At 33.5% G+C, this 24,471-nt stretch overlaps 1 protein-coding gene across 2 annotated transcripts in view; it reads left to right on the forward strand.

Moving 5' to 3' along the window:
• The window catches only part of LOC129221580 (type 1 phosphatidylinositol 4,5-bisphosphate 4-phosphatase-like), a 63,904-nt gene that overhangs the window by 28,229 nt on the left and 11,204 nt on the right, over positions 1–24,471 (forward strand). Inside the window, exons 5-7 of one of the 2 annotated variants that reach the window (XM_054856087.1) lie at positions 19,120–19,169; positions 20,058–20,148; positions 23,280–24,320. In XM_054856087.1, coding sequence (XP_054712062.1) covers positions 19,120–19,169; positions 20,058–20,148; positions 23,280–23,357 — 219 coding nt within the window. In that variant the 3' untranslated portion in view covers positions 23,358–24,320. Of the gene's footprint in view, positions 1–19,119; positions 19,170–20,057; positions 20,149–23,279; positions 24,321–24,471 lie in introns of those variants that run through there. The other variant, XM_054856086.1, reaches the window with a different exon arrangement.

The raw sequence follows: 24,471 nt of genomic DNA on the forward strand, positions 1-24,471 counted from the left end.
ATTATCGGAGCTGATTTTTTAAAGAACTTTGGATTGTTAGTGGATATCAAACATGAACGCTTGCTTGATTCACTTACAAACCTACAGTCAAAATGCCAAATATCTGCTAATGCTGCTCCTACAGTAAAATGCGTAAATGGAAAGTCCAAATTTCATCGCCTGCTGAGTGAATTTCCTGAACTAACAGAAACTGCATTGAAACCGCTGAAAGTGAAACATGATGTTGAGCACTGTATAGAAACAAAAGGTCATCCAGTCTTCTCACGACCTAGAAGATTGCCACCTGACAAGTTGAAAGCTGCTAAAGCTGAATTTGAATACCTGGTGTCTGAAGGGATTTGTAGACCCTCTAAGAGCAGTTGGGCAAGTCCACTTCATATGGTTAAAAAGCAAAATGGTGATTGGCATCCTTGTGGGGACTATAAGAGATTAAACTCGGTCACTGTTCCCGACAGATATCCGGTTCCCCATATCCAAGACTGCTTCCAAGTTTTAGAAGGAAACACAATTTTCTCCACCTTGGACTTGATCAAAGCTTACCACCAATTTCCAGTTCGCGAACAGCACATACCAAAAACAGCAGTCACTACTCCATTCGGTCTGTTTGAGTATTTATATATGCCGTTCGGATTAATCAATAGTGCAGCTACCTTTCAACGTTTTGTTCATAATATACTTACGGGACTGAACTTTTGTGTTCCATACTTCGATGGCGTCTTAGTTGCTTCTAGGGATGAAGAAGAACATCTTCAACATCTTCGAGAAGCATTTCAAAGATTTTCAAACTATGGCATACGACTCATTGCATCAAAAAGTGTTTTAGGTGAATCTACTGTATCATTTTAAGGTCATAAAATTAGCGCTCATGGAATTACGCCACTTCCAGACAAAGTATCCGCCATAAAAGATTTTCCTCAACCAAGTACAATAAAAGAGCTGCGACGTTTCCTCGCTATGCTAAATTTTTACAGAAGATTTACTCCACACGCTGCTGAAACTCAAGCTATTCTGAACAAATATTTAAAAGATGCTAGTAAAAATGATAAACGTAAAATGGAATGGACAGAAACATCATTAGCTGCCTTTCTCAAAACAAAAACGACTTAGCTGAAGCAACTACTCCAGCGTTTCCTTCGCATTCAGCATTGCTTGCTATCGTTGCAGATGCATCTGACTTAGGTATAGGAGCTGCGTTACAACAGTTAGTATCTGGTTCTTGGCAACCCCTTGCTTTCTATTCAAAGAAACTATCGCAAGCACAGCAAAAATATAGTGTTTACGATAGAGAACTGTTAGCTGCCTATTCAGCCATAAAATACTTCCAACACATGATCGAAGGTCCTCCATTCATTCTGTTTACTGATCACAAGCCCTTAACCTTTGCATTTCAACAGAAGTCTGACAAATGTACTCCCAGACAATTGAGTCATTTGGACTTCATTGGACAGTTCACGACAGATATTCGCCATATTAACGGTCTCGAAAATTCAGTAGCCGATGCACTTTCACGTGTTGAGATTGCACATATCAACTCGTCAGCATCAATCGATTATAAGAAAATGGCTCTTGCACAAGAGAAAGATACTGGTCTGCAGGACATTATTTCGGGAAATTCAACTACATCGTTAGTGCTAAAACCACTCCCTGTAGCTGACTCTTCATATGACCTGCAATGCGATGTCTCAACAGGCCGCATTCGTTCTGTAGTACCTGAACATTTTCGCCGACCTATATTTAATGTGTTACACAACCTTTCACATCCTGGTGTTCGAGCAAGTTTGAGATTGATACAAGAGCGATTCGTTTGGCCTTCCATGAAAAAAGATGTTACTACCTGGGCTCGATCATGCATTCAGTGCCAAAAATCTAAAGTCACTCGACATACACGAAGTGAGTTATGATGTTTTAAGCCGCCTGATGCAAGATTTGAGCACATTCATATTGATTTAGTTGGTCCTCTTCCGCCATCTGATGGATTCCAGTATTGCCTTACCTGTGTGGACAGCTACTCAAAATGGCCCGAAGCTTATCCTTTAAGTGACACCTCTGCTGCTACAGTAGCAGAAACTTTGTATGCTGGCTGGATTGCGCGATTTGGCGCTACGCTTCGAATTACAACGGATCAAGGAGCTCAATTTGAATCTTCACTTTTCACAGCATTAAATGATTTACTGGGTACTGTACGGCATCGTACTTCACCGTACCACCCCGTATCAAATGGATTAGTGGAACGCTTCCACAGAGATTTAAAAAATGCTATTCGAGCTCATGCCACTCCTCGTTGGACAAAGATTTTGCCCACTATTCTTATTGGTTTCCGTGCAGCTTGGAAGGAAGAATTACGTGCTACAGCATCTGAAATGCTGTATGGCGTTCCTATACGAATTCCGGGAGAATTTCTTTCCCTGACAAGCTCTCCTCCTGATCCTGCAACATTTATTGGACGATTGAAGGATGACATGAGGAACATGCGTCCTGCGTCACCTAAGTGTCAAAACAAATCCGTGTTCGTAAGCAAAGACTTGAAAACCTGTACTCATGTTTTCTTATGAACCGACAGGATAAAGAAAAGTCTTGATCCACCTTATGAAGGACCATATGAAGTTCTTGATCGAAAAGATAAAGTTTTCCAACTCTGCATCAAGAATAGAACAGTTTATGTAAATATTGATAGGCTAAAACCAGCTTATATCAGTCAAAGTGATATTACTCCAACCTCTCACATTTCGCCATTCGCACCATTATCTCCCGCAAATGTTGAATCCGAAAAAGAGCAACCAAACCAGGACAGCACTGCTTCCGATCCTCCAGTAATAACTACTAGATCTGGAAGAAGAATACGTTTTAAGCCCTGCTACAAGTAATTTTGTCGCTGTCGCTGGAGGGGGACTACCTGTAACGGACAGGAAAACCTTCCATCAAGCTAAAAGATAGAGCGAAGCCTTGCAGGCATTGTGTTGCAAGAAGAAAAATAATAACTTTAGCTTTCAACTTAGAATTCCATAAATATGAATTTAACAAAGATAGCGAAATAAGTTTGGAGTAAAAAAGGCGCTTGATATTTTGGTGATCGGTTGTAAATAAATGTATATATTTATGTTTTTTAATTCTGCGGCTTAATATTTTTATTTATTCAACCTTCTGATTAATCGTTTGATGTTCGACGATAATAATATTCAATACATCAACAACCTTTTCCAGCTTTAAGTTTTCTGAACTTCTTTAGTTGCATTTATTTTAGTAGATAAATTTATTTTTTGTTCATTTAAATATGCTAGTTGATGATGCCAGTAGTAAAATGTGCTAAAATATGAGACATGTTGAAAAACAAAGTTTTCTTGCTGTATAATAGTTAACAGTTCGCTGAATAATGTCAAACAAGAAATCATTTAATGAAGCAACAAATATCTTAGACATTCTGTTGATTATTTTCATTCTTTTGATACATGGTTCAGAATATTGTAAGACATGATTACATACGAAATAACTTAGTATTTTATTTTGTATCGACTTAAACACACCATATGCATTGACGTATCGCAGAACATTTTCAACTACCTGATGGTGCATTGCAAATTGCTACAAAACAGTGTCCGAAGCAGAGGTGCCCACCTGGGGGGGGGGGGGGTCATGGTGCAGCCTGTTCCATTGAAATTTTTAGGGAGGTGTGTTTTGAAGGGTATTTTTCTCATTTTGGGGGAGGGGTTGCAATATTTGGGGGGGGGATGCCTTTGCTCTTAGGTGGTTGGGTGATTATGTAACACAAGGAACAGAACAGACAACTCTGCTACATAAGTGCAGGTTTGAATCCTATCTATTGCATACAGATGTTATTGTTAAGTATAGTATTTTTTCCATCAATGCAGAGAAAGTTAATGGAAACAATATTTTGAAGATTTTGAGTTATGCAAACTAAAAATTAAAAAAATTGCACTCATAAAATTCTTTCCTGCCTTAATTTATAAATAGTTTTGGTTCTACTTTGAAGAAATTGTTTATTAACCCTAGTGTCAATGACCAAATTTTCCCCTTACTGTCAATAACGGGATACGCATTTTAAATTTTGAAGATGTAGAGAAAGAAAATTTTTTTTTCTGACACCCCTTCTAGGAGGTGCGGCTATAAAAAAACCGAACTAGCACAGGTGAAACAATAAAACGAATGCAATAAGGCTGAAAATCGCCTGGCCTGTCACGTGACTCTTGCTCCGCCTACTGCTCGAGTTTCATCTGCCTCCTGCACTCAGTCGGGCCGTGCCGTCTGTTCTAAGTAGTTGACGTTTTGTCTGTGCGTCAGAAAAATGTTGAGTGTACAGAAAGAACAGCGTGTTAACATCAAATTTCTTTTCAAACTTGGAAAATCTGCAAGTGAAACGTTTGTAATGTTGCAACAAGTTTACGACGATGATTGTTTATCGCGAACACAAGTGTTTGAGTGGTTTAAACGATTTAAAGATGGCCGCAAAGACACAAGTGATGACGCTCGCACTGGCAGACCATTGTCAGCAAAAACTGATGCAAACATTAAAAAAATCGGTAAACTTGTTCGAGAAGATTGCCGTTTAACAATCAGAGCAATGTCTGAGTTGACAGGAATTGACAAGGAAAGTGTTAGGCAGATTCTTCATGAAAGTTTCAACATGAACAAAGTGTGTGCAAAAATGGTTCCAAAGTGTCTCACAATTGAACAGAAGGAACGCCAAAGAATGATTTGTTCTGACATCCTAGAAAACATTGAAAGAGATCCCACCTTTTTACAAAATGTTATTACTTGTGATGAATCGTGGTTTTTTAGTTACGATCCCGAAACCAAACGCCAGTCGATGCATTGGAAATCTCCTGATTCTCCACGACAAAAAAAAGCACGAATGTCAAAATCGAAATTCAAGCAATGATGATTGTTTTTTTTATGTCAAAGGGATTGTACACATTGATTGGGTACCAGAGGGACAAACAGTGAATCAGCATTACTACATGAGCGTCCTGACTACCCTACATGAGCGAGTACGGAGAAAACGGAACGATTTGTGGAAAAAAAAGACATGGATCCTGCACCAAGACAATGCCCCAGCTCACAATGCATTGTCAGTGAAGACGTTTTTAGCCAATCACAACATTCCCATCTTAGACCATCCACCCTACTCACCTGATTTGGCCCCCTGTGATTTTTTTCTTTTCCCTAAAGTCAAGTCAGCTTTGAAAGGAACTAGATTTGAGAGTGTTGAAGCAGTAAAAGAAAAAGCGACGGAAGTAATGTATGGACTTACCGAAAATGATCTGCAGCATTGCTATGAACAGTGGAAAATTCGTATGGAGCGGTGTATAGACCGAGGAGGAGAGTACATTGAAGGAGATAACATCAAATTGTAAATAATGGAAAATAAAATTTTTTTATAGCATCAGTTCGGTTTTTTTCTAGCCACACCTTGTATTTAAATGGAACTTTTTCTTCCACCCTCATCTTCGGAAATGTCTATATCCTGTTTTTACCGAAAAACAAAATGGCTCATTGTTTTTCCAGCATTTTATGCTTATGTTTCACGCTGAATGGTCTGTTGGAAAAAAATGTTTTTCTCCAGTTTTTTTGTAATACTGGATGTAGTCAGTGGTGTTCCAATAGGGTATACTCCATATACGCTGTATACCCGCAAACATTTTTTAGAATTATAGCATATACCCCCAAGCTTCAAAAATTTTCATTAATAGTTCAGATTCTATCATCATGTTTTTAAATTTTCCTAAAGCAAAAGTAATATATTTATGTTAACCACATTTTCTTACAAGTAACGTTTTATTTCCTTATATTTCTTAACATTTAATAAATAAATGCCTTTTGAACGCCTTATAATCGCATACCACATATTGTACATAATGATTACTGGGAGTGTACCCTGAGAAAAATTGATGGGAACATCGCTGGATGTAGTACGTTGTATGCTTTGGTATTTCATAGTGAATTTGTATTTTGTGTATTATTTTATTTATATCAGTGATGTTCAAATTACGGCTCACGGACCACATGGGGCCTACAAAGCTCATACATGTGGCCCATTGCATTGCAAAATATTATCTGTAATTTTTATCCTCACTAGCATTTGCTCAACCTTTGCTGTCATCGCGTCTGACATTCAAAGGTATACTCAAAAAAGAGAAAAAAAAGATAGGCCACATATATTCCAACTGAAATATTATTGTCTACATCACGAGAGACACAAAGCTCCTAATTCGGTATCACTGACAATCAATATCTCTGTTCATCAACAAAAAGAAAAAAGGCCGTGGTATTGCTCATAACAAAAGCAACTCTGGAGCAACCAAAAGTCACAAATACTTTGTTTTATAACAAAACAAAATTTGGTGTTGACACGATTGATCAAATGCTTGGATAATTTCAAAGCATTGGTTGATTGATGATAAACAATGGGTGTGTTGCCCTTGGAGAAATAAATATACATTAATGCATATTATGAGAATACTTAATTTCCTTTAAAATCTTAATTACATCTGTAAATGTAATTTGAATAAATGTGAATAATATAGAAAGTTTTTTTGCATTTAAGATCTGCAGTGTGACTTGTATGTAATATGCAATGCTTTGAAGTTGTTTATATTTCTTATTTTTTTACAGCATGAAATTTTTCGAGCATGGGAACAAGTCCAATACTTTGGTTTTACACCCCCAAAAAAGTTAAAAAATTGCAAAACAAGCCTTTTTCAAAAAAAAAAAAAAAATGTATATATATATACATATATATATATATATTTATGAGAATTTTTTAGCTATGTGTGTGTGTTTGGGGGGGGGGGGTGTTCTCTCTTGAGTGTCTCAACTTGCTATAAATGTTCATGCTTTTGAACTACAGCACAAATTTGAGATATAAAGGTTTCGAGTTATCAAGGTTTTGAAAAAAAATAAGAAAAAGGAGATTAATGAGAGATAAATAAAAAGAAAAAAAAAAGTCATTGTAACTCTCACAATGACAGGTAAATATATCACATTGCATAAACGACAAAAACTAATATTTCCTTTTAGCAATTTACTTGATTTTAAATGCACACATTCCTCTTTTTCAGAATAAGCAGTTTTTCAAATATTTTTTTTCAATTTCCTTGATCATAGTTTTTTTCAATAGCTTGATTTTTTTTATTATTATTGTTGCAAGTGTACTGGTAGAGATTTTAAAATTAGCAGTAATTTCAATTTTCTTCATCAGCATGTTTTCATCTATAAACTTCCAAAATTTTAATTTTATCCTCAATTGATAACACACGGTTTTCACCAGCCATTTTGCAGGAGTTACAAATCAGACTGAAGAAGAACGCGTTTTCCCTGGAAAACTGGTCAACTACAAAAAAACTCGACCCCCCTGTTGTCAAAGTGAGCGCGTGTTCCAAACCAGAAGAAAAGAGAAAGAATCTAACCTTTACAGAAAACAGACCAAAGACGTCAGCACCCCCCTCATACCAAAGCTCCTCTATTATCTTACCCCCCAATCCTCTATTCTCATACTATCCAGGAAAAAAGGGTGAAAGGCTACATGCAGGTGTCACCATAACTGGTTCTGCTACAAAATTTTCCAATGAAAAAGCATCAATTAAACCTTGCTTCTGTGGCAAAAATTTCGACGTAGCAAGGGTTCTGAAAAATAAATTTCGAGATAACTATAGAAAACATTTGAGAGTTTTATGCAAAATGCAAGGGAAAAACTATTTCGAGATATCAAGGGTTTCAGAATAAAGAGCTTCGAGATATCAAGTTTTGACTGTATACACTTCTCTAACCCTTCTGCTGTTCTCCCTATCAAATATAAATAATTACGATGTAACTGCCGAAAACTAAATAAAATTAGGGGGTGCAATATCAAAATGGTTGAGGGGAGTGATGAGGGAAAACAGTAGTCATATTTTGATTCAAGGGCTCATTTTACATGAGAATCATCAAGAAAGCTGTCAGCAGGGCTCCCAAATGGTCTGCTTTTCCCGCCAAAGTCCGTTTTTTAGGGTAAAGTCCGCTTTAGACCGCTTTTTAACATTTTGGTCCGTTTAGTCCGCTTTTGTATTGTTTTTACTAAAAAATCAGATTTTAAAAATTTTCATTACATTAAAAGATACTGCGTGCGGACTTATGTTAAGCTCGAACACGCTGCCGCGGCGCCGTTTTTCTATTGAACTTGACTTTCTGGTATTATTTCGCTTCAGATTTACGTCATTACTCCTCCTCCCACCGCTGATACATGGAAATCTAGCAAATGGAGAAGTTTGGGGGAAGAGTTATGACGTGAAATCAAAACATTTTGCTACCGATATTTTTCACGGGTTCGTACACACTTGAAAAAAATCAAGAATGTTTCATCAGTGCAATTTTCTGAACTTGTGTTCGATTTGTAGCATCGCGAAAAATTACTTCCTGTGTTTGCGAGTTCAATCTTTTTGCATCTTGTTAATATTTTGATGTTTTTGACAATCAGAAGTTTCTTTAACATTCATTGACTTAGATTAGCTTATTTTATGTTTAATTACAATAGATAATAAACTTTTTTTTCGGAACCATGATAACATCAAACTTTCTTGGACTTCGCCGAAAATTGCTTGCTGGGTTTTGAGATTTCAATCTCTTTGCATCTTGTAAATATTTTGATATTTTTGGCAATCAGAAGTTATTTTGACACACTCCACCATAGATTAGCTTATTTTTTGCTTAATTTTAATAGATAAGAGACTACTTTTTTTTCAAAACCATGGCAACATTGAACTTACTCACACTTAGCGGAAAATTGCTTGTCGTTGTTTGAGATTTCAATCTTTTTGCACCTTGTTAATATTTTGATATTTTTGGCAATCGGAAGTTATTTTGGCATACGCCACCATAGATTAGCTTATTTTTTGTTTAATTTTAATAGATAATAAACTTCTTTTTTTTTTTCGAAACCATGGCAACATTGAACTTACTCGCACTTCGCGATCTTTTTGCATCTTGTTAATGTAATGATATTTTTGGCAATCGGAAGTTATTTTGACATACGCCATCATAGAATAGCTTATTTTTTGTTTAATTTTAATAGATAATAAACTTTCTTATTTTTGGAACCCATAGCAGCATTGCACTTACTCGAACTTCGCGAGGAATTGCTTCTTGTCTTTGAGATTTCAATCTTTTTGCATCTTGTACATATTTTGATATTTTGCGCGATCGGATGTTATTTTCACATATGCTATCCTAGACTAGCATATTTTATGTTCAATTTTAGTCATGTTTAGTTTTAGAGAATTCTTTTTTTTTTTTTTTTGAAACTATGCCAACAGTGAACATACTTCGCGAAAATTTAATTCTCTTGCGCAAGATTTCAATCCTTTTGCATCTTGTAATTATTTTGACATGTGCTACCTCAAATTTTTTTTTTATTTAATTTAATTTTATTTTTAAAAACTAAAAAACTTTGTATCCGTATTTTTTTTAAGTACTCATAATGAGTATTTTCAATTTGAAAATATAGCTCTATGAATCTAAACTTACACATTTATTTATTACATTAAGTTATCCAGTAAAAGCAGTATATCAAAATGAATTCTCTTTAAACTGGTTATGTGAAAAATTTTGTAAACTACTTTGTACTAAGGTGTTTACTGTAATAACTGTATCTAAAAGGTCTTTATTAGGTATGCACTGATTGATCGGTCACTTGGGTGATCATTTTTAACTAGCCAGTTTTTACCTGTTAAGTAGTAGAAAATTTATTTTACAATTAAAGTCACTCTGTAAGATGGTCAGTCACATGCTTGCTTGTCACTCCCCCCCCCCCCATCCAAATGTTTGTGTGAATAATATAATTCAATAGATAAGAAGTTTAGATGTACAGAAGGTGATAAGGATTTATCATTAAAAATCATTATTTTGGTTAATTAACGAATTATCTTCATGTATTCATTGCCAGGCAGCTAATTTGCCTTTTGGTGCTACCCTGGGCTTAACTATGAATGGTCCTCCCAAGGTCCTCTTTTTAATCCTAACTGGTCCTCTTTGGTCCCCTTTTTGATTCAAAGTAGTCCTCTTTTACCCTTTTCTATGGCTAAAATGTGTTGGGAGCCCTGTGTCAGAAGCATTTTCATTTGGTATTTTTTGATGTGCAGTGTAATGGGTACCCGAGTACTTGGTTATTGAATATAGGTATAAAAATTTTATATGCTAAAAAACTCCCCTCCCCCCCCCCCCCAAAAAAAAGTTTCTGAAAACACAGTTACAACTTTCTTTTGTTCAGATTCATGTAAATAACAAGGATTAAAAGCAATTTTACTAAGAGTTAGAAAGAGTAAAAATCATGATAAAAGTCGCAAAAAGGTACCCGTGTACCCGGTCATTGACGCTAGGGTTAATAAGCAATAATTGCTTCTTATTTTTATGAAATCAATTTGTACACTTTTCTCTCTTATAAATTTACTAAAAGAGGAACTGTCCGAAATTGCTTACGTTCACTTATTTGCATTGCAAAATAATGGTAATCAACAAAATGAATAAAAAATTATTCCTTTAATAAAATGAATAACCCTTTGTCTTACTGTCCTGCTAGACGCCCTGCTTTAGTGTGGTATTAAATCTGAAATTGTCTGTAATTAATAGAATAAACTGTGATTGAGCTACTGCATAAAATAGCCTCTACTAATATTTCCATATGGACTGTTCCTTTTTCAGATGAATCGAGAAAGATTAAGATCATTCCTTTTTAAGCTGAACAGAGGCAGAGTATGACCAGTTGAGGCCCCACGCTCAGAAGAAAATGTTGGGTCCCTTAAAAAAACAGAGAATTAAATACTTTGAATATAGTTAACAAATTATGTATTGTTTATAGTTAATTCAATAAAATTTTAATATAACATAACTGTATAGAATTTTAATTGCAGTCAAATTATGAATATATTACTTTTTCTGGAGTTAAGGTTTACGAAATAATGAAATAACTCTTGGCAATATATATTTTTGTTGAGTTCTTTCTAAAAGAATGATTATGTTATTTGAACTTTCTTCCGTCATTGATTTAATTTTTTAGTCTTTTTGTGCAGGACAAAAAAATCACATCTTAAAGTTTTTTTTTTTGTAAAAATTAATAATTGACTGTTTCTTTTCATTTAAGAATTTTAAATTCTCTTCCATTTGAATCAATTTCATCTTTGTATATATTTTCCTTTTGTTATTGATACATTTGTTTCTTCTCATGAGATTAATACAATAGAAAAAGTAACTTCGAACTACCTATAAAAATATTATGTATTTTCCCATGAGTGTTCAGTTCTGCTATTGAGTAGATCATATTTACATAGTGTAGAAAAAAAAGAAAAAAATGGCAAATGCTTTTTCTCGGGTTTTACTAAGTATGTTCACTTGCAGTCATCTTCCAGTGTTTTAACTGTCAGTTTTTTGACTTCCTATTTCATTAAAATTTCCTTTTATGTGACAAAAAAAGTCTCCTTTTATGCGGAAACAATAAATGATAAAACAAATTATGAGGCACAAATTTCTCAAAGCATTTTGTCATGCAAGTATGCAGTAAGATTGCAAATTTATTTACTTTAGCAGCTACTATTTTATCATTTATTGTGTCTGATGTTTTCATGCACAAAAAGTTTTACACAATTTTCAGTGGTTTTCCTTTAACAACTGCAATCAATGTTATACTGATGTTGTTGCTTAAGGCTTTATTGGGAAAATCAATTCATACATTGCAGACAGCTTGAGTATCAAATAAGAGCAAGTAAGATAGCAAAATACACAAGCTATTAAAATGGAAACATGAAGAAATCAACAAATGAACTTAAAATAAAAAATTAATAGCTATACAGCAATAAAAGGGACATAAGAAATGTATTCTGTACAAGGAGTTCATGTAAGTGCTGGCATTCTTAAATAGTTCGTTTAATCCCTCCGCATTTCTGAAACTCTTTGTCAAGTTTTGGGCATAAAAGATGTTCTGCATTCATGGTGCCCAAATTACATATTTGGCAAATACTAGATGGAAGGATATGTTGTTGAGAGGTTTTGCCATGCAATCATAGCAAGTTTTTAGTATGAAGTTTGCCGCAGCCTCATTATGCGGTTAATGACAAGACATTTTCCAAGTGGCTTGGATGTTATCCCAGGGTTTACCTGTTGATTCTGCTACCTTGTCAAATTTAAAATTCTCTATAAATTTCTCCAAAACATGCTTTTTAAGTGTCACTGGAGGAGTTGATTTGTTGTCTTGTGGCTCTAGTGTTTCTTTCTTGGCTAGTGAGTCTTGTCTTTTCATTTCCATCCACAGCCATACGTGAAGCGATCCATTGAAAAATGATTGTTTTGTTGTAATGAATAAGAAAGTTCAGGTTTTGATATGATCTAAATTTCTGTGTCATGACTTTTAACTGCAGCCTGGATGGCTGCTTTGGAATCGACTAGAATAACTGCTTTTGAGAAACAGTTGATCTTTTTCTAGAGCTAGTGAGATTGCAGTTTGGGATGAGATTTTTCCGGCTTTTTCTGTTGGCTTTTAAATTTTTTCCTCCCTTTTTTTGCCTTTTTCAGGCCTTATTTTTCTCAAAAATCGGGAGAAAAAAAAAAGATTTAAAAAAATTTTTGGTCTTTGATTTCTTATTCTTTCTATTTTAGCCTCTTGAATCTTCATCCTCCGCGATATCAGCCAGAAGCGTATGTTTTGGAATCATACCTACGACATCAAACATGTGCTGTGCTGAAAGTTGCATGCCTCGTTTGAGATTTCTCCTTTTTGCATCCTGCTAGTATTTTGATTATTTTTAATGTTGGGTGGTTTTTTACTGTATGCTACCTCAGATCTGCTTATTTTATTCATTTCAATAATATTTTTATTTCATTAATTTATTTTGGAAAAAATGCAAAAGTCAATGAAAAAATGTGGCTTAGCACCCACAGTCTCGAATTTTATTGAAACTTGGCATGGTTACTTCTTTTATGTATTTAAGAAAGTGTAAAAAAGAGAGAAGAAAGTGTTAGAAGAAAGATTTAAGAAAGTGTAAAGTTGCGAGAGAACTGAGTCCTCTACACTGATGAAGAGGCTCCATTGTAGCCTTGAAATAGCTATATGCTGTATTTTCTCCAATATTTGTGCTTTATTTGCGTTGTTTTTTCACCTTAATCATATTGTAGCACAAAGCTTATATGATAGTTTTTCATATAATACAAGTGATTCTTTAAAAATACATTCTCAGTTGGGCAAAATACATTTCCATAAACCTTTCTTTTGTGCAAAAATAAATTAAAGCACTTTTTATATCAAAACTATAAAAAATATTTTCCTTTTTGTTTGCAAAGTTAAACCACAAAAATTTAAAACAGAATAAAATTAAATGAACAATAGAAAATAATAAAAGAGAAAAAGAAAGGAAAAGAGAACAAAAGAGAGAGATTTATCAAAAGTTATCGTCAATGAATAGAAAAACTTTCAAGCGAAAACAGAGGGTTACCATACACCATGCTAGCAATCAATGTTGTTCGTTTAACTCCCTGCGTTTCTTAAACTTTCAATCTCTTGTCCTCTCGGAAAAAGTCAAATATCATCATCGAAGTCACTTCAGGAAGGTTATTGGACCCCTATTTGTCCTCTCACAAATCCAGCCTCCGTTTTGTATTAAATGGATTAATTAATAGATTTCAAGGTTTTAAATGTGGACCGTTCTACGTGCTCGTAGTCTTAACATGGGACCTCGCTTGAAGTGAGTCTCTGTACAGCCGTGTGATGTCACCTCAAGACGCACTTTTTTGCACGTGTAATTTTTAAAAATTCATTAAAAATCAGTCGTGTTTTAAAATACAGCATTGGTGAATTTCTGAGTTTTGAGGGTCTGTTAACAATATCTGATAGTCAAAATAGGAATTTTTAATAGGTTAAAACTACTCTATTACTGGTTCATCACGGACGAGCCGCACTCTGGCTGTCTTACGCGCAACATGTGTCTAGAAAATCAAGTCCTAACATAATAAGAGTAAAAAAGAATGAAAGAAAGAAAGAAAACCATACCAATGAGGCTGGGGTACAGGGAAACTAATGATGAATGTTTGTCATTGGCAAAATAAAGGAAAATTATCTGGTGGACTTAGGGAGAGGCCCAAAGCTGAGTTGGAGGAAGAAACGGAAATTCCTAGTTTTGGGCGGAGTATGTGACACAGTAAAAGACAGCAACTGGGAAACGGCAGTTGTTGCAGGAGGTTCTCGTGGAAAATTGTTGATTAATGGGAATATTTAAAGGGATAATGCCGGCTTGAATAGAAATGTTTTCTTTTGAAAAGATTTTGTTCACATGAAGTGCGACAATTAAGAAAAAAAGGCAAGGATCTTTCATGAAGGGAGGGTCTGGACCCATTGCCCCCCCCCCCCCCCCTCGCTTGCCAACATCCTTGCTCAGGAGCACTTCGGGAAAAGTTTGCTGTGTACAACAGCCCCAGAGCTGTCCCGTATTTTTGAGCCACCAGTGTTCACTCTTGTCCATTCAGGTTCTAAGTATTGTTTATGTGACATTCATAGTGTGTTTGCTGTCAAGATTGTGTCATAAATATTTTTCTTTCCCAAGTGTTAATATCTAGGTCTTAATTGATATCTATATATTCAAGGAGATAGCCATGATTTTTTTACAATTCATGGGTTTGTTTTCGTCTTATTGTAGTAGTACATTCTTGCAAACTCCTAGGGGAGGATCATGGGTCTTCAACGTGCTTGGTTTGCATTCATTCATGCACTTCGCTTGATGTAATGCTTTCATTTTAACAAATGTACCAACTGCTTTTTTTTCAGTGGCAATTGGGTTCAGTGGGTTGGAAGTGTAGTTTTGCATAGCTAGAAGCAGAGTTGTTTTCACCACTCCAGTGATGAGCCGAAGATCTTTGTTTTGGACTCTTTCAGAAGAGTTAATCTCTATGTTATTCACTACCATATTTGAAAATGGATTTAATATAAGTCAATGGGGTTGCTATGGAGGAGAGAGGGGGGGGGGGGGTGGCCTGGGTGTCACCAGTTTAAGGGCACCCCCCCCCCCCACCCAAGGGTGACACCCAAAGTGGAATTGCAAGTTTTTGAAAAATACAAATACTTCAAGTCAGAAAATTTCCCCGAATATTTTAATATTTACTCCATCAAACACAGTTGCATCACCACATGAAGACAAATGGGGGGGGGTCGTGCTTGTGCTGGTAGACACCCTCTCGAAGGGGGCGGGCTGATAATTACTTCAGTTCTGAATTTTTTCTCCAATATTTAAAATTATTTTTAATATGTCAAGCAGAGTAGCATCACTACAGAGGTGATGGGGGCATTGCGCCAGCTGACATCCTTTTGAGGGAGGGGTGACACCCAAAATGCATCTAAGAGTTTCTGAAAAATTGAGCAATGGTTCCAAAACTAAATAGGGATTCACAGATTGGTTGTTATTCGTTAAATAATTTTTTTAATCTTGGTTTTCTAAAGAGTTGTTTTAATTGTGTTTTTAGAGCTTCTATTTCGAAAAAATTGTCGGTAAGCATTTCTAGAGATAGCCTACAAATGCGGTTTTAAGAGTTGAATTTTGAAAATTCCTGGGGGTGGACCCCCCAAATCTCTTAACCCCTAACATCTTCCAGACCAAAGATAGTTCAAAATGCCTTTTTAAGACTATACATTGAAAATTTTTTATAGGTGAGGCCCCCCCCCCCCCCATCATAAAATCTCCAAAATTTGCCTAAAAATGTGTTTTAAACTACAATTTCGAAACATTTCCAAGGGACTTCCCTCAAACCTCTTCTCTCCGTAAAATTATCAAAGAACATCAAAAATGCATTTTTAAAACTGCAAATTAAATTTTTTTTACTGTGGCCCCCCGTTCAGAAACCCTGGTCTAAGTAATGAAGAATTTGGGTTACTAAGGTATAATACCATGCTTCAAAATTCTCATTTGAATTTTTTCTTGTAAATATGTTTGAAGCAATAAAAGAATGCTTGTGAAGAGTTCGATTTCCTAATATGGAGAATATTTTACTGCAAATAAGTTTAAAAAGTCACTGGACAAATATATTTCAAATATTGCCCAATAACATCTACAAAAATTGAAAGGGAGATTTTCATCTTTAGGAATGATATTAAATATAATTTCGAACTAGAGAAATCCTTGAAAAATATACAGTGGACTCTCTCTATTTGAGCACTCTCTAATGTGAACACCCCAATATTCTGAAGACATTTTGATGGTCCCGAGGAGCACATGTCTCTCTATAATAAACACCCCGTAATCTGAAGACTTGTTCGTCCCCATGACTGTCCAGAATAGAGAAAGTACTGTATTGTGATTTATTGGAATGAAATTAATATATGTTATCATTTAAAATATATTTATAGTCTTAAGAACGAAATGCAAAAGCAGAAATAATCATCTCTTATTCAGAGGGGACAACTGTTCAAAAAAAAAAAAAAAAAACATTTTTAAATATTTAGTGCTTATCTTAAGTGTCTTTAGTGCATATTTGATGTTTACTTTAATATTTTTGTACATATAATACAGGCTCTAGACTGGGGAAAATGGAAAGTGTGATTTCTTTCCCCATGAGGTTAATGGTGGCAGAATCGTAATATTCACAATCTTAACTTAGACTTAAGAAGTCCTACAGCAACAATACTCAATCTACAGCTGATAAGTTGCATATGACCTACTAAAACCTCCCATCGTACTCTGAAATAATTTAGAGCAATATCACACAAAAATTATAATTCACTAACATTATGTTAAGTAGAAACAAAAGTATAATTAGCATCAGTGTCTAAACTTCAGAACAGGTAACAATAACAGGCTTAGTTGTTTCCATTTACCTCTTAGTGCAGTATATATTAAGCAGTGAGAAGCAAAGGGATGTAAGTGGACATTTTCAAGTTTTGAGTTAAGCACGTTTAAAGATAATATCCTAGGTAGGCTTTCATTGAAATTTTTTTTTCTAAATCATGCTGTATAGCAGCAACTATCAGGGCTACTAGTATCATCTCTTGCACCAAGACAGAGGAGAGGTTCACCTACAATGTGAACTGGTTATCTCCAAATTCTTAATTTTGCCACTTACCTCCCTTTGCTTCTCACTGCCTCGTATAAGGTAAATGGAAACACTTAATCTGAAAATCAAGAGTATGGGGGGAGTCCTTAAGAAAATATTTTTTGCAACAACTCACATTGTAAATTAAAACAACATGGTGTCACTTACTAAATATTTGGATTCCTGCTAGAGAGGAAAGCATAGGATCATTCAACTTAAGTAAGCAACTTTTTTCACAGTGCCATCTTTAACCTATAGTGACACCTACACAGTTTATGTTCAGTAAATTACCGCCCTGTATTCCTACACAGTTGTTTGAAAACATTCAGAATTCTAGGCTCTATGTTGCGTAACTGCCTGAGTAGACAGTTATGCAACGGGGAACTGAGAGTTCCGCATGTTTCCAAACTATTGCATAGGCATCACCAGTTTAGTGATCTCACATTTTCCCCTTCAGCACAGAGCCGTAGACAGGGCAAGGACCGTTGGGACAAATCCTCCCCCGAAATTTTAAACTATCTCCCAAAAATAAAGAAACGAAGACAATCTAATCAAAACTCTTCCTTTGATTCCTCCTTCACTATCACTTGGCCTTGTTATACAAATCTTCTTTCATTCAGACCTCTTCTTCTTTTCGCCCCTCCCTCTACACCACCATACATTTTTTTTTCTTAAATTTCAAAAAGTCATCATTTTTTCACACCTTTACTGATTGCTAATGACTTGTTATGGATAACATTTTAAAAACATTCTTTGATATACACTTCAACAAAAGACGTAACAGATTTATATGATCAAAACTATCATTTTTAATCCTATCATATTTTTGATTACATGCTTAATTTTGTAGATTTTAATAAAGTAAGCCTTTAAGAATATTAATTTATTTTTTGAGGTGGTGAGCGTAGATTACTTTTTAACTGTGACTATTTTCACTTATTTAGGTGAAAGTTATTCTAAAAGCCCCTGATGCATGCATTTGTAATTGCAAACATGTAATAAACACTGTATCAAGTGTTATAGACCGTAAAAGCGTACAAGTCCTCTTTATTTTTTGAGCTCCTAATAAATAATTCCGATGAAATATAAATTAGTTATCAAATATTAATGAACTAATATATTAAAATAATTATTTGATATGCATTTTTTAAATACATTGTTGATTAATTTTTGCAAACAACATAATAAACACAACTTTTAAAGGCTATTTTCCCACTTGATTACATGTCCTGGAACCACCTTTGCCTTGACCATGTCCCTCCCCGACACACAGATGCAAAATAAGTGGTTTGAAAAAATTTTACTTGTCATGTGGAAGGTTACTTAAAACATCTATGTATGAATTTAATCTTCTCAGCTGTTTTTAATGTACAATTTAGATTGCATTTTGCTCAAAAAAAAAAAAAAAAAAAAACTCTGAAATAAATGGAAGCAACATAATTTTTCTTTCTTCCTATTTTTGTAAAAAGATTTGATGCAAATTACATTTGTGTGTGTGCGATGTGTGTGTTAACATAAAGTTCAGCGCTTAATTTGATTTTTGTATGATTTTATATTAAATTTGGAGGAATCAGTGGGTTGTATGCGACCTACAGGCCTCAGATTGAGTATTGTTGGTGTAGAGCATTCTTAAGTTTCTAAACTTAATGTGTATGGTGCAATCATCTACCTACATCAACCTCATGGGGAATAAATGAGCAGTTTCCATTTACCCCATACTCTCTCCCCTCCCCACCTATGAATATTTATTAGCTGAAATTCTGCTCGATATGTGCTCCAGTACTTACCTTCCATTGTTGTGTCTAGTTACTGAGACTTAACTGTATTTTTAAAAATTGAAACTCATTTCAGTATATTCTTCACTATGCAAGGGAAAAAAAACAATAAAATAAATAAAGAATTAAGTCGTCATCTGTTCTGTTATGAATTTATTCTATTAATTGTAAGAGTATTTAAAATCACTGTCATTTACTACTTGAATACTTTTTTAAAAATTCTGCATCAATTCTTTCAAACTTGATGTCAGTCAAATATGATTGTTGTCTAATAAATGTTATATGTTTTATTTTGTAGTTCAATACCTTAACGAATGCTCTTGCAAGATGTCCTCATTGTCGCAAAGTGTAAGTTTTTTTTCTGCCTCAAAGTGTTGATAATGAAATAAATTCAAAGTTTGTTATTAGAATCTTTCTACTTTTGCAAAAATTTAGAAACTGATGACTATTTAGATTTTGATATTTGTACATGATATTATTAATTTTATTTAAATGTTCATAAAAATGTATGATTTATTATTAAATATCTACAGAAGTAGTGCCAAATCGGGAATCTGAGTTTTGAGTGCATTTTTGTTGACAATGAAATTTAATTTGAAAAACTTTCAAATTTTGTTGGTGATTTTAAAATTTCCTCTTTCTTAATTTAATTTATGTTTATTATTTTTCTTTCTTGCTTTCATATTTCGAAATATTTTTTTAATGCTCATTAGAGCATTAAAAAAATACTTAATGGGGTATGGGTCTTTCTCCAGAAAATAGCAGAAAGTTGTCTATATATTGTTGTTATTATTCTGAGCGCAGATCTACAACTGTCAGGATGCTCAGTAGCAAGTGTTTGTGAAACTTGTTGTGATGAAAGTTTTAATAGTAGTGCAATATTGAAGATGATTTGTGATTAACTATGAGACTAAATTGGTTTATGCTTTTGTTGGATTACTTGCAGATGTTTTGGTAAAAGTGCTACATTGGTGCTTAGTGCTACTTATATTTCCCTTTTTTTTAACAAAATTATAAAATTTTAATTAAATTTCCAAGCATATATCATTTGTATTTTTGTGTTTAAGTTCTTATTTGTTTTGTAATTTTATAAAAGTATTTAAAGATTCTTTAAAAAGTGATGAATTTTGCCTTTAAAAGTTGTGTATGAATCCTGTCATACTCTAGTTATCTGATGTCAGTCCAAGTTTAATATTTTAAATACATGCTGTTAACATTTTTTTTTTTCATTTTCAGATCATCTGTCGGCAGGCAGTTCTCCAGAAGTAGAGGAATTATATTCTCTATTATAGCCATTATTATGTTAGCAATAGGCTTAGGAGTAACGGTATGCAATTTAATATTAAAGTTTTTTTTTTTTTGTCTTAGCTTTTGAAGATCAATGCAGTATCATTCACATTTGTTTCCCTTTTGTCAGAAAACTGATTTTGTTCGTTAATGGTTTACTCATAATCTAATTTTAACCTATGTATTTTCTGCATTGATTATGAAATGTATTTTTGAGATAGATTAGAAAAATTGATTTACTACCAGCACTTAATTGTACACTGATATCTATATGTATATATAAATTTCTGTAAAAAATCTTTCAACAAAAAAAAAAAAAATCTCAAAACTCTAACTAGAGTCCGATCATGACAGTATTGGGCCTGGGGCAGGCATTTCAGCTAGGCCTCCCTCACATTGTTTTGACAACGATCAGATTAAATCACAGCGGTAAAAACTAATTTTGAATGTTATGTGTGTATGTCGTGGTAAATACATGCTAAATTTACTTTGAAGTAGCAAAACAGTATATCATTTACCCAAGAAAGCACTAATTCATAAAGACGGTAAACAGATATTTTGGTTATACACAAGGTTGTCAAAGTTTTTGACAGCTAGTAAATATCAATTGGCAGGTTCTTGACACTTGGCATGCCCAACTTTTAAGTGTTGTGTCAAAAATACCTTTCTGACAAAGTTCTTGACAATAATTGGTGAAAACTTTTATCCAGTAACTGTCTAAAAATATTTTTTATTTTTTTCATCAGTTAGATTAACAATTTTTTTTAGTTTCATAATTTTTGGTTTTGAATTTTTTGTATAGTTTTAGACTTTTAAAACAATAGATTATGCTATGCCTACTGCTTTTGCAGTGTTCAAAATAAACATTCATATTGTATTTTAAATTATTTTTTGGTTAAATACTTTAATTTAACTACCTCATTTCTAAACCTGGGGACAGGGTTTGTACGGGTCATGGAAATCCTGGAAAGTCATGGAAAAAAAATAACAGAATTTCAGACCTGGAAAAGTCATGGAAAATTGAAATTTTCAATGAAAGTCATGAAAATTTATTTCAAGTCATGGAAAAATGTCTTGGACAAAGAGAAAGGAACAGTAGCTAAAAGAGCATTAGAAATCTTGAGTGATTTAACAGTATAGTACATAAAAGCTATTGAAAGTGGAAAATTTAACGTTCCAAAAATCAAATCTGAATTTTGAAATCTCATTGCATCCACTTCTGTCGCAGCTGCTTGCCATTTTTTGAGATGTGATTTTATTGCCTGGACTTATTTTGAATTTTCTGTTATTTTCAACACTTCTTATGTTTCATATTCTGTAGTAGCAAAATTTCATGTTCTTAGTTTTGCCACGCCCACTCAAAAAAAAAGCAATTCAATTGCATGCAAGTTTGATTCCATCACTCGTAAGGACTTTATTATTAAATTTATCAGAGTTTATCTTAATTTGTTGAATGTTTTAGAAAATAAAGATCTTAAGTCAGGCGATAGAATACAGAAATAGAGGAATTCTAATGTTCTAAAACAGTAGTTCCCAATTCCAACATACGGCATGCAAAACTAATCCATGCGACCCACTACTACGTTCAATGTCAAGAATTAAACATGTTCTGGAATTTCTGAGCCTATTAATTTATATGCATTTGAAAATATGCAAATTTGTAAACAAAACAAATATACTTTTGAATCAGAAGATTGATTCATTAGTGAATGTTTTTTTCAAAAAAGATCTGGTTTAAAAACATAAAAAGAACTAAACTATGTGGCTTTACTTTAAAGAACCAAAATACTATCAAGTTACGTGGATGATTAAATGCACTGTTGACACTAAAAGGTAACTTTTGAAGCAAATTTATTGAAACTTAGTGATGACCTTTGTCCCATTCAATATCATTCTGCACATTTAAAAAAAAATATCAGACATTTAAGCAGCATCATATTTGTTTCACTGCATTTTTACTTTACAAAAATTTATACGATAAAGACAAATAAGAATAGTTTAGTTTTTTAAGTGTGCACTTATATTTTTTCCATTACAAGTAAGTGCTTCAATGAGGCTGTGGCATTCATATACTAGACGTTTTGCTAATGCTCATTTCAAAATATTACTAAGTTTGAGATTAAATAGTGCTATTCTCTTCATGTAATGAGGTTATGAAAGTTTTCAATGAAATCATGAAAAAGTCTTGGAAAAGTCATGGAATTTTTCATCCAAATAGAGTATGAACCCTGTGGGGATCAAATTTGTACCCGAAAGCAGTTTCTTCCCCCACTCATTGCTATTGTGATACTTAATTAATGGCAAAGAATAGAAATGAATTCAAAATTTTAAAATTTCAAAATCTGTTCCCAAACAGTTTTGTTTCTATTTAGTGGATTTTATTTATAATTTCATGTAATTTGATTTGCAAAATATAACACTTATCTTTCCATTTTTGTGCCTAGAAAACATACCCATGTGTCATTGTGCTTCCTTGAATAAAATTGTAATTTCTAACCCCGGGCTTTTAATTGTGAACTTCAACTGACATGCTGCATAAAAAGGAAGAGGCTGTTGTATAAAATAAGTGAAGAAATGATGTTTCACATAAGCATGTCTGAAAATAATTGGAGTTATTTTGAATTGTTGATTTTTTAAACATCTGTAATTATATATTTGTTGTAAGTTTTTATTAATCCTACTTATTTGTAGAATTGTAATTATTTTTCATGCATAGTCTTTATATGAAGCAAAAATATACTTAAATGTTAACCTAAAAAAAAAATAATCTCTTTGTGCCAAATGCATCATAATATTTTTTTAGGTTTCTTCACTTTTTTTCCGTTAGGTAGTGAAAAAAAGATTTTCAAACAAAATTTAAATTTGATGGCATTGGTAACCTAGCGCTTGATTATAATTTTGAGATTAGTGTTTTTCTTTTAGAGTTCATGTGGAAAATTTTCAAATAAAAATTTGTGCTGTTGTATGAAACCATTTAGAATTTTAAAATGCTGTGTTTGGGCTTTATTTACCATGGTGGTGGTATCAAAAAGAGTGGCAGCAATTTCACCCAAATGGATGCTAGATTTAATCACTCAATGAACTTTTAAAAAATGTCATCCTCATTATTTTTATTGCACATATATTTATTTTCTTATTTTTGTCAAATTGTGAAAATAATTGCCTTTTTAGGTCTACTATTGGCAAGCACTTGATGAACCGTCATTCACTGAAATAGACATTACACAGGCCCAGTTATTTAACAGATAGACTATAAGAATTTCTTCATAAAGACAGTTTAAAGAAGTTTGCAATTAAAAATAGGCAATCTCTTGAAATGAAGATGAGGTGTGACAACTTGATAAAAACTTGGGGATTTATCTACAATTTCCGTACTTCAAGACTTAGTTTTGATGTTACTGTGATAAAGTTACTGAAAACCATAATGAAGATTGAGAGTTTTAGAATATTTAGTTATATGTTATACACTGTTCAAGCACTGAGGGTCTAATTTTACAATTTGCCAATGAACTAGTTGGACGACATTTAAATGTGCAAAAGATTCGTTATTATGCATTTAATTTGAACCATTCATACAAAAACTATTTCCAAGTATTTTGATATTAAATGTTTCATTTATTTCTTTGTTTGTATCAATTATTTTATTTCTCTTAACTGTAGTCAAGGGATTTTAAGTGTGTGATGTGCATACTAGAATAAAAATATCAAGTATCTGTGCACACAACTCAAAACTATCTGCTGTTAGAAAGATCAATATACAGTGAGTTGGCAAAATTTTTTATAAAAAGAGGCTTTTTGCTTTCGATCAGGTATCCATAAATGCAAAAACGGAACTTCATTAATTTACGCACCCTTTCATTGTTTTATATTGATATTGATTTACTGTTATCGGACGATGCACATATCTACTGCAAATGTATGCATGTATGGCGTGCTTGTGTGCGCCTAGCTTTGGTGATGGGTTGAGTTGTTTTTACACAAAGAAGAATTTGAAGTGAATATTCATTGTGCTTTGAATAAAATAAAACAGGAAAAATTATGAACACATTGCCTGCTAAAGTAAACAAGGAGTATATGCTGCATCACCAATTGCAAAAGGATTTGGTGAAAATTTGCTTGTAAATTGTCTTCTCCCCTCCTGTACCAAGACAAGTTTGAATATTCCTTTGAAAAAAGAAAAAGAAAATAGCTTTGTACCAAAAATTAAAAATATGAAAAAACGTTAAAAATAAGCTCTCAGTTTGTGTGTACAAAAATCTGCAGACATCTTGGGTTGAAGGACAATCAACAAAAACCATTGGGGGGGGGGGCATTTTAACTATTTGATTTCATTGCAATCTTGTATTAAACGAGCTGATGTTGT

The sequence above is a fragment of the Uloborus diversus genome, chromosome 4 (assembly GCF_026930045.1).
Source record: "Uloborus diversus isolate 005 chromosome 4, Udiv.v.3.1, whole genome shotgun sequence".
NCBI lineage: Eukaryota > Metazoa > Arthropoda > Arachnida > Araneae > Uloboridae > Uloborus > Uloborus diversus.